This window comes from Rhinolophus sinicus, chromosome 3 (assembly GCF_057876585.1).
Source record: "Rhinolophus sinicus isolate RSI-liver-muscle chromosome 3, RSI-T2T, whole genome shotgun sequence".
Taxonomy (NCBI): domain Eukaryota; kingdom Metazoa; phylum Chordata; class Mammalia; order Chiroptera; family Rhinolophidae; genus Rhinolophus; species Rhinolophus sinicus.
In genome coordinates, this window is record NC_142503.1 from 190,609,400 (window position 1) to 190,628,051 (window position 18,652).

General features: G+C 44.6%; 1 protein-coding gene across 11 annotated transcripts in view; it reads right to left on the reverse strand.

The window, feature by feature from the left end:
- The window catches only part of TTC7B (tetratricopeptide repeat domain 7B), a 239,125-nt gene that overhangs the window by 105,622 nt on the left and 114,851 nt on the right, over window positions 1-18,652 (reverse strand). For all 11 annotated transcript variants that reach the window (XM_074327043.2, XM_074327049.2, XM_074327048.2 and 8 more), the window contains 2 exons: window positions 18,042-18,179; window positions 917-1,000 (listed from right to left, as the gene is read on the reverse strand). In XM_074327043.2, the coding sequence (XP_074183144.2) occupies window positions 917-1,000; window positions 18,042-18,179 (222 nt within the window). The remainder of the gene's footprint in view (window positions 1-916; window positions 1,001-18,041; window positions 18,180-18,652) is intronic.

Here is an 18,652-nt window from a genome sequence, read left to right on the forward strand (position 1 = left end):
ATGCCTTCTTAATGAGGTTTTCCAACTTTGAGCCCAACCACACAGGAGCCTGGGGACGGCGATAAACCAGAGGTTGGGGCTCCTGAGTGACAGGGGAGTAAACTGTGGTTAAAATAAGCGGAAATGCTTCCCTGGAATCACCCTAGTTTTCTTCCCTACTTAAGTAGCCACTTAACATTAGAAAAAAATTAGAAAACATTAAAGACAGTGGAGGCTCATGTTATTATAAAAAATATACTCTACAATTTTTAGCATACCATAGTAAATTTGTCTCCACTTAGCCCAGATAATATTATATCACAAACTTAACCATTCACTAAATAGTAGATTCATTAAATGGCCCAAATTAAGGAGAATAACAGTGGCTACAAACTTTATTGAGTGTGTCCCACACCTTATGGGTATTACCCATTTATCTGATACCAATTCTATGAAGTAGGTGCTATTACTACTCCATTTTACTGAGGAGGAAACTGAGATACTGAGTGACCCACTCTGGGTCAGACAGCCTAAGTCTCAACTCCAGCACTTGGATTCCACAACCCACACTTGCAGCTAACATCATACACTGCCTAATGTAATACATTGCTAAAGATAATGAAACAATTTCTTTCTCAAGGAATAAGTTTATACTCTCAAATAAGTAAAAAGATCAGTGTAAAGAACTAGCCTTAGTTTAAGCCACACCTTCACACAATGAAGTTACAATGGCTACAAAAAGGCAAATATTTCAGAATTTTTCTGCCTAAGGATGTGTCATGTTAGTCCTCAAATAATTAAATTTCATTGTTCATTTATAAATGAATACAAGACAGTGTCAAATAGTTGTAGACTTCAACTAGGTATTCTATCACCTCTTGGGATTCAAAGACTGACTAGTGACACAGAGAATTGCACATCACGAAGGGGGACTTACTTTTCCAGCAGCCATGAGTGACAGAGCAAACTGGTACCAGAGGTGGAATTCCTCAAAGGCAAACTTCATGGCTCTTTCTAAGCACTGGTTTGGAAAGAGGAACAAATGCAGACATCTGAGAATGGCCAGTGTTACAGCTATGAGTTTGTGTCTACGCATACTGAATTCTACAAAATCTGCTTCCCTCGGATGCTTACAACCCAATCCTCCACCAAACCCTTCTTACGGAGTCCCCACCAGATAGGATGCGCTGTGCCAGAGGCCAGGACAACCCACAGTTGACTAAAACAGTCCTTGATCTCAAGTAGTTTTTCTTCTAGTACAAGGAAGGAGGTAGGTACACGAACAGCTCAAATACAAGGCCCAAACTCACAAGTGCCCCAAGAATGGGAAACAGAAAGCACTGTGGCAAAGTGGTCACAGGATTCAGGTATCCTGAAAGAATGGTACTTGAGCAGGGCCTTGATTAATGAGAAGAAGAAAACAAAAACACACAGCTATGGTTGGGAAATGGCAGTCCAGGAAGAGGGGGTGTGAGCAAAGACAGAGAGGTACAGTGTGTGCTTTGACTTGGGGACAGGGAGGGGTCAGTATAAACCCAGCCTAGGACACTCGGGCAGGAACGGGGAGAATCCGGCTGGAAGGCAGGCATAGGCGGGGGCCACATCTGAGCATTTGACATGGCGGCTCCTTCTCAAAGTTGCTCCATCTCCCTCTTCCACCCCAGCTTTGGTTCTCCCTCTTCTGTGCTCCTAAAGTTCCTAACTATATGTTAATGTGACACTCTTCCTGCCCCAGCACAGCCCAGTCCCACACAGAAATTACCAAGGGCAGAAACCCTGACTTCTGTGTCTCCTCAGTGCCTGCCCGTGGAGGGCAATCTACAAATCATTCACTGTCAGTCAGGGAGGAACCTCTGGTTTCTGCAGAGTTACATGATCACATGGAGCTTTAGGAAGATCATGGGGTGTTGGGAGCCGGGGGTGTAAGACCAGAATGGAGACAGGCTAGGAATAAGGTGGAAAGAATGGTCCAGGGACTTCAGAACCAAGTGACAGAACTAAGAAATGTGCATGACTCAGAATCGGCCAGGACAGGCCACCAAGGAAGGAGAGGAGGGGTGGTAGTTGGTGAGGCGTAGGGCCTGAAGGAGGCCCCCAAAGTCTCTGGCCTCTATACCTGGGAGCAAACCTATGGCAGAGACAGCTGTTGTGTATGTATGTTTGTGCATATGGGTGCAAACCTACATGTGTGTGCACATGTGCCTGTGTTTTTATGAGAGATTTTTTTTTTTTTAGAATAAAGCAGAATGGGAAACAAAGGTGTTTTATTAATGAGTTTGGTATGAATATGGTGAGTGTCATGTGGTGATTTACTGCAAATAATTAGAGACAATCTGGGGCCTCAAGAGAAAGATCTAACAAAACACATACATTTGAGCTGAAAGAAATTTAAAAAGACATAAACAATTGGAAATACATCCCATGTTCATGGATTGGAAAACCTAATATTGTGAAGATGTCAATACTACTCATAGTGATCTACAGTGTCAGTGTAATCCCTATGAAAATCCCAATGGTATTTTTTGTAGAAATAGAAAAACCCATCCTAAAATCCATCCTAAAAATTTCAAGGGACTCCAGATAGCCAAAATAATCATAAAACAAACAAACAAACAAACAAACAAACAAACAAAACAGAGCTGGAAGACTCACACTTCCTGATTTCAAAGCTTACCACAATGCTACAGTAACCAAAACTGCATGGTCCTGGCATAAAGACAGACCCCAAAGAACTGAAAGCAGGGACTCAAACAGATACCTATCTGTACATGGACATTCACACCAGCATTATTCATCATAGCTAACATGTGGGAGCAACCCAAGTTCATCAATGGATGAATGGATAAACAAAATGTGATATATAAACACAATGGGATATTATTTGGCCTTAAGAAAAAAAGGAAATTCTGACAAACTGAGGAGATAAATGAGGTCCCAGAAGACTAGGGAGAGCCAGGTCCCGAGAACAAATGGAAGGCCTTTATTATGGAGGCAGGTTCCTTAAGATAAAGAGGAGAGACCCTTCAGGAGCTGCCCTGCCCAAACACTGTTTTCTCTGTAAAGATGGAATGAGGTGGTTGCTGGGAGGAAAGAAAAATAATAGGGTTTGGAGTTTTTGAAAAGAACAGAAGAGCTTTAAACAACAACACAAACTTTGCCCTGAAGGGACAGAATGCTCACATCAGAGTCACCTCACTGACTGTTGGACAAGCAGTGGCACCTAGAGCATGGTGCTGCCATTTGTTCTCTAGTAATGCTCTGTGGCCAGCCCAGGAGCAGAGGAGAATGGCACGATTCTCAATTCATGGATGGACACGGAGGGAGGAATGGTGGCTGGGGCCTCAGAGAGAAAGGAGCCACAGAGAGGGTGACACACTGGAGGACATAATAAATGTAAAGTAAGGTGGTGGGAAAGGAGAGAAAAGACTTCCAGAATTTTAAATGGTACTTACAGAGACGGTCAGAGTAAATATTATGCTAGCTGGTTTTCTGTGAAAACCCATCCTAATGAAAATACAGAGGGTGCCAAAACAATGTATACACATTTTAAGAAAGGAAAAAACTACTAAAATTGTAATACTCGATATATACCAATAATAAAAGATGAATACAAGTCACGTGCACATATTTTTTTGGCACCCAGGTATACTAAAAAGTGAAGCAACAAGCAGTTAATAAGCACCTACTATATGCTTAGCGATGAAATACGATTGATATCTGCAGGTCCTAAGTAAGATGAACACTTGGTCCCTCATGTTGAGCTCACTGGCACATGCTTAGCTGCAATCTCAGGGGTGAACACGCGACTCCACTGTGACAATGTGACGTCAGCAGAAGTCACTGGGTGAGGCCTCCAGGATGGCCCTCTAAGAGGAGGGCACCCTCAGCTGGGGTACAATTTGTCCTCAGCCCTGGCCCTTTCTTCTGTCAGAGACACAGGCCCCGGGCTGGAGGGGGTGCAGCCAGGAATTGAGAAGCTTGAGGACAAAAGCCACTCTCTACAATGACTGAGCAGAAAGAAAGCACAAGGCCCTTGATGCGATGAGATTCCGCAGCCTCTAACCAGCCTTCTTGCCACGGGGGAAAAAATAAACTCATCTTTGATTAAGTCACTCTAAGTTTGCTTTGTTAATTATATCTGGATACACCTCTCACTATCACAGACACTAAAGGGCAGGGCTGGGATCTGAATCTGACCTCAGAGTCCCCTTAACTGCACTGCTGTATTGATAAACAACAGGAACCTGTTACTGTGCCTTTAAGAAGCACCGTGGGGAAAAATACTAAAGCAGCTTGCTGGAAAAAAATCAAGTAGGCAAGATGGGGTGCTGGGGGAAGACTTAATCCAGGTGTGGAGTGGCATGGGCTGGGAGTAAGTGGGGGAGGACAGGTATTATGGAGGGAACACCAAGCAGTGAAAAGCTACCAGTACTTAGGAACTAATTTAGGGAAGGGGACAAGGGCTGATGAAGAAGGAAACAAGAATGTCAATCCCAGCGGCCGGGGTCAGGCAAAGGAGCCGCTCTCTGGAGGGAAGAGGTAGAGGACAATCAAAACTGAGGTTTGTTCTAACAGCTCTACTCAACTAATTCATTGCAATATAACCACTAAGTACTTAAATATATACACAGAAACAGTTAGATGTTTAAATGCTTTTCTCCCTCCTTTTGCTAAGAGGAATGATAAATATTAACTGTTTTCCTGATAAACAAAAGGAGCTCAGCAGCTGAAACAGTCTGTTCTGAAGCAAAAGCTCGATGCTATAAATAAGCCTGCATCCTTATTTTCTTTTGTGCCAAAGGCTAATATACTCGTTATGCTCAGTGAAAAAGACACCCTGGAAACCTAATTGGTAGAGAGCTCCATTCCAGGTGCTGCAGGAAAATACCAGCCCTCACAGAGTAGACTCAGAATCTCGGGGCTACGAGGGAACTTGGGAAGCGTCTAGCTCAAGTCCCCAAAGGAGAGAACGTTTGTCATTTTGGATGCCTAGCACCTTAAAACTCTTCTGATCTTTTGTTTCGGGGGTGGGAGGCACCCTAGATAGAAGGGAAGTGGCCTCTCTGCTTCCCAGTAATAAAGCCTGAAGGTGAGTAAAGAAGGGAAGCAACAGGAATGTGTCACATGACCCAGGCACAGCCAATCAGATGTCCCTGTCAGCGCCATGCGACTGGAGTTAGAGAGGCAGGGGGAGAGACCATTGGTTGTTTTTCGCAGGGGCCAGACCTGGGGGCCACAGGTGCAGTAGGCTTGGTGGAGGCCTTCCAGGGTAAACTGGGGCAGGGGCCTTTTCCCCTTAATTTCTGTTCATACCCATTCTTTGCCTTCTGTGGATCCTGTGAGCAGTGTGCACCAATCAATGCCTTTTCTGCTTGAGTTAACCAGACAGGCTGTTGCTTATACCCAAGGCCCTGAAGGTACAGCCGATCAAATGCTTCAGGCTCCTCTTAGAACAACCCCTACTTCCGAGCTCCGAACAAGCAGTTTCTACCTAAGAACCTTCCAGAATAGGGAATTCACAACCTGAGTAGTAGCTAGAGATAATCTAGGCACCACTATAGATTAAGTGTGTGAATTTGGACAAGACAATTAACCATCTATACCTAGACTCCTCACTATGAAATGGGAAATATTATAGTAATTAATGTAGCGTTATCAGGAAGACTGCATTAGTGAGTACATACAAGCAACAAGAATAGAACCTCAGATACAGGCTAATAAGTGCTAAATAAAGGCGAGCTATAAAGTCTTTTTTAAAACTTAACATTCTTATATTTAGAAAGAAAACTGCATAATACCTATCACTTTACCCAAATTAAAAATATGAAAATTTAAATTTATAATGCATTATATCAGAAATAATGATGAACTTTACAAAAAATGTTTCCTCATTTTAGAAAAGGATTCAACCTGAGACCTTTGAAAATAGTGCACAACTTGACAGAACCAGACTAGAATCTATGTTTGTTGTTTATTTCCTTAACAAGAGGTATGGACTCAATGTTTGTGTCCCCCTCAAATTATATGTTGAAACTAAACCCCCATGTGATGGTGTTAGGAGGAGGGGCCGTGGGGAGGTGACTAGGGCACGAGGGTGGAGCCCTCATGCATAGGATTAGTGCCCTTAGAAAAGAGGAGAGATCTGTTGTTCTTTCCCCTGTGAGCACACAGAGAGAAGCTGGCAGCCTGTAACCCAGAAGTGGACCTCCACCAGACATGCAGGCACCATGGCCTTGGACTTGCAGCCTCCACAACTGTGACAAATAGACATTTGCTGTCTATAAACCACCTGGTCTATGGCATTTTATTACAGCAGCCCGGATAGACTACGACAACACGCTTTTGGATAACACTGGCAGCGTAGCCAGGAACTGTTCTAACTGCTGTACAAGAACTGCCTCATTTGTCACCCGAATCCTACAAGGTACCAGTAGGTACTATTATGGTCCTCCACTTACAGAGGACGGAGCTGAAGTGCAGACTGCCACGTGACTATGTAAGGTCCACCGGATGCTAGCAGAGCCAGAATCTGAATCCAGGCGGTCTGGTGCCAGAGTCGGGGCTCTTAACCATAACTCTGGACTGCCTCTGAGACTTTGATTACAGACACGCCACTCACACTTAATTTATCAGGCCCGTTCATGCTGCGTAAAGCAAAATATAGCTAAATAAAAGGCCCTTAAGAATGCCACAAGTTTCCTGCACTATTTCTGTAATTCACCAAGATTTTTTATTGCTAATGGGACCCTTGCTCCCATGGCCTCTTTGGGATCCCCGAGGTCACTAAGGACTGAGGCCTTTCCATCTTGCAGAATTTTCAAGGAACTTCACAGATCCCAGGATACCCACTCGACCGGTGAAGCCATGATCCCAGCCCACCTGAAAGGTGCTCAGTCTACCCGAGTCACGCATTTCCTCTACACTGCCGAACCTTTCACAAACCCCTCCCAGCTCGGGCCTCTTGGTGATAACTATAACAACCCACATCCCATAATAAGCCATCGGGATGTCATACAAAGAGTTAGGAAATACAAGTCAACAATTACAAATTAGCCCTTCACCCTAATTCCGAGGTGTCCAAGCTTTGGCATCATGGCCAATTGCTCTGTCTTCCTGTGGCTTCTTCGTATCTTATACACAGTGATGGTGCTGGCTTTGAAAAAGTACCCAGACAGCTCCAGATGCCCCTGACACCTCGATGCCAAGCACATTGATATATCACATGCCCTCCCCTATGTTCCTGTAAACACCCAGGTTACATAACTCCCTAAGCAGCTCAGGTCAATATACCTCAATCCCAAAAGGAGGCCCTCTCCTAAGGAATGCCCCTAAGGAAATAAAGGAACTTGGGCTGTCACTGAGGGTATTTGCGATCCATAATCTCTGCCTCTTCGGTGGGGTGTCTGCTCTCCCCAGTTGTTTCACTGCCTCTTATAAGCACCCTACTCATATCTGTATATGACAGTAAAAACAATTCCAGTTTTACTGAAGAGGGGGAGATTGGGAACAGAATATATGCTATAAAATAAAAAAACAAATAAATAAAAATAAGAGCATTCACATACTAATAATAATGGTTCCAGTCTAAAAGAAGTACTGATGAAATGGCCTTTAAAGAAGCACAGGCGTTCTGTGCATGGTGGGGGCATTTGAGAGGCTGCTTCCATCTCCCAGGCCCTGCCCAGCTGCTGGCTGGCAAAGGGAAGGCAGGGCTGGGCACGGGGCTGAGGACAGCAGTCGCATGCGCCGGCACTGGCTCCGGGGCCAAACTCCTCACTCGCCAGCCGTGGGGTGCTTGTGGACCCCATGAAGGGGTGCATGTGAAACGCTTACAGGAGTGTCTGACACAGAATGGTGTATAAACATCACCGTTGATGTTGTTTTTATGAAACAAAGAAGTAGCAGATCCTGTGGGGTTTGGGGTAACCTGAAGGGGGAATGAAGGGGAGAAAGAGGAGCCCTGGGGTGGGGGTGGGGGTGTCAGTGGGTGCCAAAGAAAGAGTGGAGACGAGCCTCTGTGTGGAAAGGGAGAGAGAAGAGCCAGATTGCGGCCCCTTTTCACTTCTGGTGTCCAGTGGAGAGATGGCAGTGAGGGCCTGGGAAGAGGGATTTGGGGTCCAATCCAGGTCTGTAGATCCCTGAGTCACCCACACAAAACAGCAGGTGACATCTCCAAATCACCTCCGTTACCAGAGAAGATTTGTTTGGCAGTAGTATTATTTCTGCCAGGAAACAGGCCCATTTGCTGTAATCATCATACCGCTGCCACGTCTCCCAATCCCGGATAACATTCATTCAATACCATGAATATCTGGTGGAACAATAATTAGAGTCTAAATGGCATCCTAAGCATTTGAGTGGTAGTCAAAATGTCACTTGCAAAAAATGTTTCCTTCGGTAGCAAAAGCGTATCCTTTCCAGTCTCTTATTTTGGCTTTTCATACATCAGCCGTTTCTGAAGGGGCTCCAGGAATGAGAAGCCCCTGGCAGAGGAACGGGGTTTAGCAAGTACCTTCCTGGGACGCAAAGCCCGATTACATGACCTGGGCGCATGGCAGTGACAGCTGTGTAATACCACGGCAAGGAGAAGCCAGAGTCTATTCTTGGAACTCGAGAGGGAGAGTTGGCATCTAAAAACCCACGGAGGAGGGGGCAGGAATAAAATAATCAGATTTAGCCTCAAATTTAGCCTGGAGCTGAAGTCGAAAATTCATCACTGTTAAGACAGAACAAATACCATAGTGAATTGCCTTCATTAGTCACCTTTGTGGACAGGTTGGCCGTATCCTAAGAGTTCTCATCACACAGGTCCTTCCATCAATTAGGAATGTTTTCTTTTCTACGTCATATGTACTTAATGAGTCAGTGAATAAACGTAATTCCTGGCAGTTGTGTAACAATGTTCTTCTTCTTTTTTTAAAATTTAACGTGATATGTGGATCACATTTTGTGTCTTTACTTTCAGCAATGAAATGTGGACCATTATCTTAGACCCACAGGACGACGTAATCAGGTGTTGAGACCTTCAAAATTGTTTAGTCCCACTCTTACTTTTCAGATGAGAAAACTAAGACCCAGAGAAGAGACAGGACCTTTCCAGGGTCACACTGTGGCAGACCTGAAATTAGAACCCAGGTCTCATGATACTCACTCAGCTCACGGCCTTCTTTCTAAATTAACTAAAAATAAAAGTACAAATTAAAGTGGAATTTGAGAGATCTTTTCTACAAGAGTCTGGGTCTAGGAAAAGCTTCTAAAAAGGCATGCTTAGGGGGCTCTCAGCTACAAATAAAAGCACCCTCAACCCAGGTTTTGAGAAAACACAAGGTCCATCAAGTTTTGCTCAGGTTTTCTCCCTTGAAATTGAAAATAAAATAAGAGCAAAACCCACATCTGTGCCCCTTCCCAGTTCTTTTTGCTTTAAAGCAGCAATACTGCTCCAAGCAAAGGAATCTCAAAGCTTTATTGCTTTGGCAAATGCTTAAATTAAGGGACATCCTTGCCTCTGGCCAGGGTGGAAGTAGAGAGTGGGTTGTTTTTCAAAGGTTACAGGCTTTATTACAGAATGGAACGCTGGATGCCATCCCCCGGCATGCTTTCTGCTCAATTCTAGGAAGCAACTTTGGTCAAGTCTGCAGAGCAAGTAGAGGGTCTCCAGGGTCCTGACCTAATACTACATACTCCATCGGCTGTTTTGCTGAGGTAGCTAGCTGTTCTTTGTTATTCCTGCAAAATGAATCTCTCAATTCAAGAAATGGACATTTCATCCCTCTACCTCCTTCCTCTTCAACTGCCTCTCACCGTTTGGTCTCTGTTTTCAGCCTACCTCCGCTGGCTTGGAGCACCAGGTTTTAACCCTTCAACCACAGCCGCTGCTTCATCCATGAAAGGACTGAGGGAGGGAAGGAATCACGTACAAAATAGGTGCTCAATGAATGCTTCAACGAAGGAGTAAATAAGGATTGAGTGTTAGGATCCATTCTTTCAACTACCCTTTAGGGGGGGAGGGGCACAGACAAACAAGAAAACTCGTGGGGAGTGCCGCGAAATGCAAAGATTCTGGCGATGATGGCTTATCAGGCAAACTGAGGCCTGAGGGATAAGCTCCGACCTGCTGCCTGTTTTCATAGAGCCCCAAAGCTAACAGTCATTTGTAGTTGAACACTTGCTAGCAATTTGATGAGAGGAAATAGTAACTTTGAGTCCAAATTAAATGAAATGTTACTCCCCCAAACAATCCCATTCTTCTCATTAATGTACCCATATTACAAAAAGTTGTACTCACTATCATATTTTAATTAATCGATAAAAATTTTGTGGAAATGTGTTTCCTCTCTTGTTATACCAACACGATACCTTTGGTTTTGCCTCTTGGTTCTCAAAGCCTAAAATATTTAGTATCTGGCCCTTTGGAGAAAAGTTTGTGAACCCCCACACGAAAGGAATAGGTCACTTTATGTCACTGAGGCATGACTGACTTGCCCTATTGTTCCAAAGAGATAGAATAGGTGAAAGTTACAAGGAGACAGACTTCGGATCAATCCTTTGGAGTAAGCAAAGAGAACGGAATGGTATGTATTACATACATACCAAGAGCTGTGCTGGCTATTTTACACCTCTCACTGAGCTTCACAACAGTCTCTGAGGTGAAAGTCCAGAGTGGTTAAATATCTTTCCCAAAGTTAAACAGTTAGGAAAGGAGAGTCAGGATTTGATCTCAGATATGTCTGACTCCAGGGCTGAGTTTTTTCACTATGCAATAAAAGACCCTACTAAGGGTCAAGGGTCATCTGCCAGGGTTATTACAGAGGGGATTTTACATTTGCAAGCAGATTATCAACAACCACCAATAAGAACAGTCCCAAGCACACTGCATATACCATCTCTTTACTCATCACGATAATCTCTGGAGGTTCCTATTATTACCTGTAGTTTCCACATAAGGGGACAGGTTTAGAGAGATAAAGGAATCTGCTAAAGTTCATACTTGGCCAGATGTAGAGTAGCAGAACTGCAATTCAAATTCAGCTGTGATATCAAAACGTGAGATACTGCTAAGATGGCAATACTATCCAAAGTGATCTACAGATTCAATGCAGCCTCCATCAAAACTCCAACAGTCTTTTCTGCAGAACTGTAAAAGCCAATCCTCAATTTCATGTGGAATTGCAAGGGGTCCAGAATAGGCAAAACGATCTTGAAAAAGAGCAAAGTTGGAGGACTCACACGTCTCGATTTCAAAGCTTACAACAAAGCTACAGTAATCAAAACAGTGTGGTATTGGCATGAGGATAAACATATAGACCAATGGAATAGAACTGAGATCACAGAAATAAACCCACACATCTATGGCCAATTGATTTTTGACAAGCGTGCCAAGTCCATTCAATGGGGAAAGAAAGAATAGTCTCTCAACAACTTGTGTCAGGACAACTGGATTTCCACATAAAAAGAATGAAGTTGGACTCCTGCCTGACACGATATACAAAAAGTTACTCAAAATGGATCAACAACCTAAATATATAGCCTGGGATTTGGCAATAGATTCTTAGATATGACACCAAAAGCATAAGCAACAGAAGAAAACACTGATATACTACACTTCATGAGAATTAAAATCTTGTTCATCAAAGGACATTATCAAGAAAATGAAAAAAACAAACTACAGAATGGGAGAAAATATTTGAAAATCATGTATCTGTTAAGCGTTTATTATTCACAATAAATAAAGAACTCCTATAACTCAACAACAAAACAATCCAATTTAAAAATGGGCAAAGGTCTTGAATACACGTGTCTCCAAATAAGATACACAAATGGCCAATGAACACACGAAAAGATGTTCAACATCATTAGTCATTAGGGAAATGCAAATCTAACCTACTATGAGATACCACTTCACACTTAACTAGGATGGCTATTATAACAAAAACAAAAACAAAAAATAACCAGTGTTGGTGAGGCTATGGAGAAATTGCCACCCTTGGGCCTTATTGCTGGGAATGTAAAATGGTGCAGCCACTGTGAGAAAAGAGTTTGATGGTTCTTCAAAATGTTAAACATAGAATTATCGTATGATCCAGCAATTCCACTCTTGGATAAATACTCAAAAGAACTGAAAACAGGAAGTTAGATACATGTATGCCAATGTTCATTGCAACATTATTCACAATAGCAAAAGACAGAAACAATCCACAGGTCCATCAGTAGATGAACGAACAAACTGTGGCATATACATACAATGGAATATTATTCAGCCAAAAAAGGAATGAAGTCTGATACAGGATGAAAGTGTACATTGGCTTTGAAGCATTGGTTTATTCAGCAGGTTTTTATTGAGCACCTACATTGAACCAAATACTCTGCCTTGATTTCTCGGAAGTCTGCAGCTCCTTTTGTGTCAGGCCACACAGATGCCTTCCAGGGACCCCGGCCCCTAGGTCAAGGCTGAATTTCTACAGTACAAGTGGGGCTGCATGAAGTACCAAACCCTAATGTAAACTAACACACGGTAGGCCTGTTAAACAGAGTTGGTTAGATGTTCAAGTGTTTTCCACAGTGCTCCCTGATTAATAAGTGTTTGGTGAGGGCTGTGAAAATGTCCGTTTGGTACAACCACTAGCCAGACAGTACTACTCACAGAACTATAATGTTGTTGAGATTTCCCATAAACAAATGAACAGGAGGAGTTCAACAGGAAAGATAAAAATACCATTTCTGTCTTTAAAGCTGCCATGTCTACATAGAGGGGACACATACTCCCTTCAAAAAGGACCCCGTAACATTCTGTCAAAATGGAGCCATTAATAGCCAAATGCAAGAAACAAACCTCCTCAGCAGCTTGGGTTCATTCTAAAAACAGAGAAAGCAGTGCTTGTTGCTTTACTTTTAATAGCGCGGGTCGTCATGCCAACAAGTGCTGCTGTTTAAATTGAAGGGGGAAAAAAAGAAGTGTTCCTTCCCACACAAACTTCTCAGCAGAGCTCACAATTAGTCTTTAAAAAACAAGAAAACTCATAGCACTGGAGATATGGTAAACATTGTGCTCATATTTAAACCTGTCAGAATGAGGATGTGATAAACCTTTGGTTTATATCGCCTTTGCCCAGTAACTGGCTGAACAGTGCCCTGAAAAAAAAAGAAAGGCATTATGTGGACACATACAAGGCAGCCAATCTTGAGATGGGAGAGGAGACTTCCATCTTGAATAAACACAACTGAAGAAAAAGACAGAGAGGGCAGTTTTCGTGTGAAAGTGGCTCTGCTTCCCTGTAAACATAGTTCTTACAAGCCTGGGTCTGCTCACTGCTGCACGACCCACCCAAAGGTGTCAATGCCAGGAGGAGAAAGACACACAGACATGGTAGGAACCGCAGCTGGGGCCACACGATCCTTTCCCCTGTTGGTGCAGGAAGGCCTAGGGCTCAGATCAGCCAAGGAGATGAGCCAGAAGAAAAACACACCGCGTCCTGATGTGGACGTGTTGATGCAGGCAGGGGACAAGAGAAGGAAGGCAAGTCTGAGGACAGGGTGAGAAGGAGGTGAGAAGGTTGTTTTGTCTCACAACAGCCTGGTGGTTGTAACCTTCTGTTCATAAACGGTTCCAGCCGGTCTGCAGGGAGATCTGTGCCGCATCGCTGAGGCAGGGACCTGCTCATAGACCCACCAGGGGGTGAGGTGGCCAGATCGCCAGCAGCAAGGGCCACAAGCAGTCTGTACCAAGACATGGGCAGGGGTTGACAAACAGGCTTCTGTCCAGTGTCCTCTCCCCTGAGAACAAGCTCCCATTTCCCAGACCCTCCGCTTAACGCACTCACACCTTCATGATGTTGATAATGAAGGGTCTCCCTCTGCTCTTAGACTTGCACTACCCAGTCTTCTCTAATTACGGTTGACCCTTGAACAACATGGGGATGAGGGGCGCTGACTCCTGCGCAGTCAGAACTATGCATATAACTTTTGTCTCCCCCAAAACTTAGTTGTCCCTTGGTATCAGCGGAGGATCGGTTCCAGGACCCCCTGTGGATACCAAACTCCACAGATGCTCAAGTCCCCTATATAAATAAAATGGTGTAGATCAATGCATACAGTCAGCCTTCTGCATCGCAGACTCCCGACCCTGGATGGAAAAGACTACAGGTGTTTATTGAAAAAAAAAATCTGTGTGTAAGTGGACCCATGCAGCTCAAACCCGGTTGTTCAAGGGTCAACTGGAGTTATCTTTTCAGGGTGTTTATTTTATCTCCCTAACTGGACAGGAAGTTTCTAGAAGCCAAAGACCATTTATTTATTTATTTGTTTGTTTGTTTGTTTATTTATTTATTTAATTTATTATACTTTGTTGCTTCCCCTGTCCTGCAACTCCTGTGCATATGGAGGTAGGAACAACAGTGCAAAAGCCCACAGCTGCCATTTAATGAGCCCTATGCTGGGCTCTGTTCTGAGTACTTTCCAGCATTAGTGAATAACCCTCTCAATGATCTGAGTACGATTATTATCCCTATTTTACAGAAGGAAAACCAGGGCAGAAGAGGTTAATAATTTCCAGGATCACAAAACTGGAACTCATACCCAAGCTCTCTACTCTGGGGGGCATGCCCAGGACACAGGAAGTTGCTGATCTGGGTTTGGGGTTGAGGAGACAGGGGGGTTGCCAATGGAGGGCAGAACAGTGATTGGGAACAGCCACCATATCCCATTCCTTGAAACTTACAGAAGTTTACATGCATTTATTCATAAAGAGATACATAAAAAGATGGTCTCTGAAATGTTGATGGGTAGTCAACTATCTCAGGACAGTGGGATTCCAAGTGACTTTTATTTTATTTTCCACATTTGTATGTATTGTTTGATTTTTCAAGGAGTCTGCTGGGCTGTTACATATGGCAGAAAGACGAACAATGAAGTCAATTTCATGATGAGAGAAAAAGTAAAACAAAATAAAAAGAGGGGAAAAGAAGGGGAAAGGGGACGAGCTATGTTTCTGAACAGAAGGGTGGCATGCCTCTTTCTGTGTTTTAGAAAGATCACTCTGGTGATGACACAGGAGATGAAGACAGGGAAATGTGACATCCCACCATGATAAATGGTAACAATGATAACCACTAACGCTCATAGGACCCAGAGGAGTAATACAGGAAGTTTAAAATCCAGTTCCCCCACCGTAGCACTAGTCATCATAGGCAAATGCCCATCAACTGAAAAATGGGTAAACAAATTGTGATATATCCTTACAATGGAATGTTATTCAAACATAACAAGGAATGAACTACTGACACGTGCCATAACATGGATGACCTTGCTATGCTAAGTGAAAGAAGCCAGACACAAAGGTCATATACTGGATGATTCCATTTATATGAAATACCCAAACCAGGTAAATCCACAGAACCAGAATAGTAGTTGACAGGAACTGGGAGGATGGAGGAATGGGGAACAATTGCTTAATGGGGGCGGGGTTTTCTTTTAGGGTGATGAAAATATTTTGGAATTAGACAGAGGTGATGGTTGTACACAGTATGAATGTACTAAACGCCACTAACAGTACAGTTTAAAATGGTTAAATTTGTTATATGAATTTACCTCAATTAAAAAAAAATCCAGTTAGCCTTTTAACCTAAAGTCCTAAGAAAAATGGAAGCTGAGCAGATGAGAAATGAAGGGGGGAAAAAAGAGAGAGAGAGAGAGAGAGAGAGAGAGAGAGAGAGAGAGAGAGAGAGTCTCAATAAATGAGGGAAGCCAGACATCTAAGTAAGATATGGTCTGAGACTAAGGGGGAGAGGGTCCACGCTAGGCCAAGGGTGGATCAGGCCCCTGTCCTCAGTAACCGAGCTACCAGAAGATGGAACCACTGCCTCGAGGTACCGTGCACTTTCACCTTTCACCTATGACACGTCCTGTTTTACTTAGAAGATCTGGGACAACATGGCCATCAAATGTTTGCTGGGAGAAGCTCCAACTGCAAAACTAAGTAGAAACAGCAGGAAAGGCTTAAGCCAAGTATTCAAATCATCATGACTGGATGCAGACCCCGCGGGGACCCCTCCCCATCCCCGGCCACAGCAGTGGGCACCCGCCTATTGCTTGGCTGCCTCCCCCTAGGCTGGGAGCCACTCACCAGTGGGCACCGTGCCTGGCTCAAGGCTATATCCTGGCCTTCACCACAGCCCCTGGCACAGAACAGGGCACTGCAGACATATACGTTCAAGACACGAACGTTCTTCATTTTATCAACTGATCGATATTTTTAATAGATAACGCACAGATATGGTACAACATTCAAAAGGCTCCCTGGGATACACAATGATCAATTTCCCTTTGTCCTACCCTCGAGTAAACTCTAGCACCTTGGAGGCAACCTCTGGCCCTGTCGCCATTGTCCTGACTGTGACTAGTGCAGTGAAATTCTAAATTGCAAAGGCCTCCAACAACCAAGCAGGCTACCCAGCAACTTGGGCGTCAGGTCATCACCACAAGATGGAAGCTAAATGTGACATCAAGATGAAAGTCATCTGGGTGAAAACAAGGGCCCAGCATTCCGTGCCAGGAGGAAGCACATGCCAGGGAGCTGCCGGCTTGCAGAGGAATGCTGCTAAGGTGACAGCCGTCCCCCAGAGTCATTCATGGCATGACGAGAAGTCCGTGGGCAGGGGTCATGCAGCCTGGGACCAAGTCAGCCACCTCAAGCTCCTCACACCTGTTTCAGACGTAGGCCAATTTCAAGCTGGGAAAAGGCTATGTCGCTACACGGTGGGATGAAAGCAGACATGCAAACCACACTCAGTCTTGGACTCAGAGAGAGGTTTAGTGGTTTGTCTGGAGGAAAAAGTTCATATTCAAAGAACTCAACCACAGGCTGGGTGGCACTGTCCCCACAGACAGGCTCTGCAGTGGACATGGAAGACAGGAACTAAGCTAGCCAGGGGGAGAGTGTCCTAGGAAATCACAGTACCCCGGGCAGTGACGGATCTGGGCCCATCCCAAGCCTGGGCAGAGTCCCAGGGGGTGGACCGTGTGTGACAGGACATTTGGACACACTGCTTTATCTAGCTGGATTGTGAGGGGCTTTTTTTGAAGACTGAGTAACCACTGCCCTGTATAGTCACCAAACGAAAGACTAAAAAAAGATCCAAGCCACACAGGCTCAGCTCCTCCCCGGGCTCCTGCCTAATGTGATGAGGCACCGGCAGGCTACAAGGCGAGTCGGGTGCTTATCTGATTTCAGCCAATCTGTTACTGTATTTCATGCCCTGTCCGTGTGCCCAGAGGCTGTTGCAATGTGTATAAATTTAGAAAAAGAAAGATAAATAACAGGGAAAAGTTCATTTTCACAAAATGAGTTGTTTTCTTTCTTTTTACTCCACTAAAGAAAAGATAAAATGATCTTGTTACTTATTTAACCCCTACCTACCACCGTGGAATTTGGGTTTTTGGGCGGCAACTCAATAACGTATAACCGCAGCCCAAGGTGAACCAGCTTCTTCTGAAACGAAAACAGTCAAGCTTCCACCCTAAATGTTTCTCAGAAGCTGAGGGACTGTTACATGACAGCACCTCGCACAATATCTACAATCAACTAGGGTCTCTTCCGAAACAAGCAGAAGACCCTGGATGAAGGCACTGTTTACATGGGAGCCTGTGCCAGCTCACAAAACAATACTGTGCCTGAAGTTGCCATGTTACCAGGAGTTACACACTGACGCTTTAAATAAAATCTGTTTTTATAAGGAAATTCATTGCACAGAGGGGAGATTTTTTGTTGTGGAAATTACCCAGAAAGAGAAAATTGTTTGAGAAATGACTGCCTTGCCTCACATACAAAATCACTGCCAGTAGGGTTTTTGGACCACTGGCAGGAAGTGACCGCCAAAGAACTATACCATCTAATCATTTAGCCCCACTTCCATTTTACAGGAGGTGGAAACCAAAGTTAAAGGATGGGCCGGAGGTCATGTGGCTGCCAGTGACAGAGGGTGGCCAGGACCAGATCCCATAGCTTTTCCCAGGGCTTAATCCACCAGCACCACCCGCCCCCTGGAAGTCATCCAGACTCAAGGCTGTACCTCCGACAGCATCTCATACTGGCCTCTTCTTCCAAGAGCAATGGTCAGTAAATCATAGACCACAGACGCGCTCTGCAGACTGATGAGGCGGTCGCTCCTGTGCTCAGGTATCCTGCTCAGCACGGCATCCCGGTTGGCCTGGAAACAACCGGGAAGAGAGAAGCAGATGGTGAGCCAGCCCATGCACACAGCTATCACTCTGTGGAGAGAAGCCATCCAGGCCCCCCGACCCCTAACAGCTCGCCGGGGGTCTGGAGAAAAGAGCGGGAATGAGTAAGGGGCTTGTCACTTCTGGTTGTTTGTTCACAGTCCCCAGAGCACCAAGCACGTGGTACCTGGTATTCTCCAAACATGGAAGCCCTAGAAGCGGGATCCTAGAGGGCACGTGTACCTGCCAGCAGGTATTTGGAGGAAGGGTTAGAAGCCAGTGCAAAGCAGGGTGATTTCTCCTGCTCAGGTGCACAAACAGAGCACAGTTGCAGACGCAGCTGTGCTCTGGGGCAGTAGAACCCTCCGCCGAGAGGCCCTGCTGCATCTCACTTGCAGACCCTGCTTTGCTCTACATTAAAGAGTAGGAGAAAACTCCCGGCTCCACGCTTCCCATCACCAAG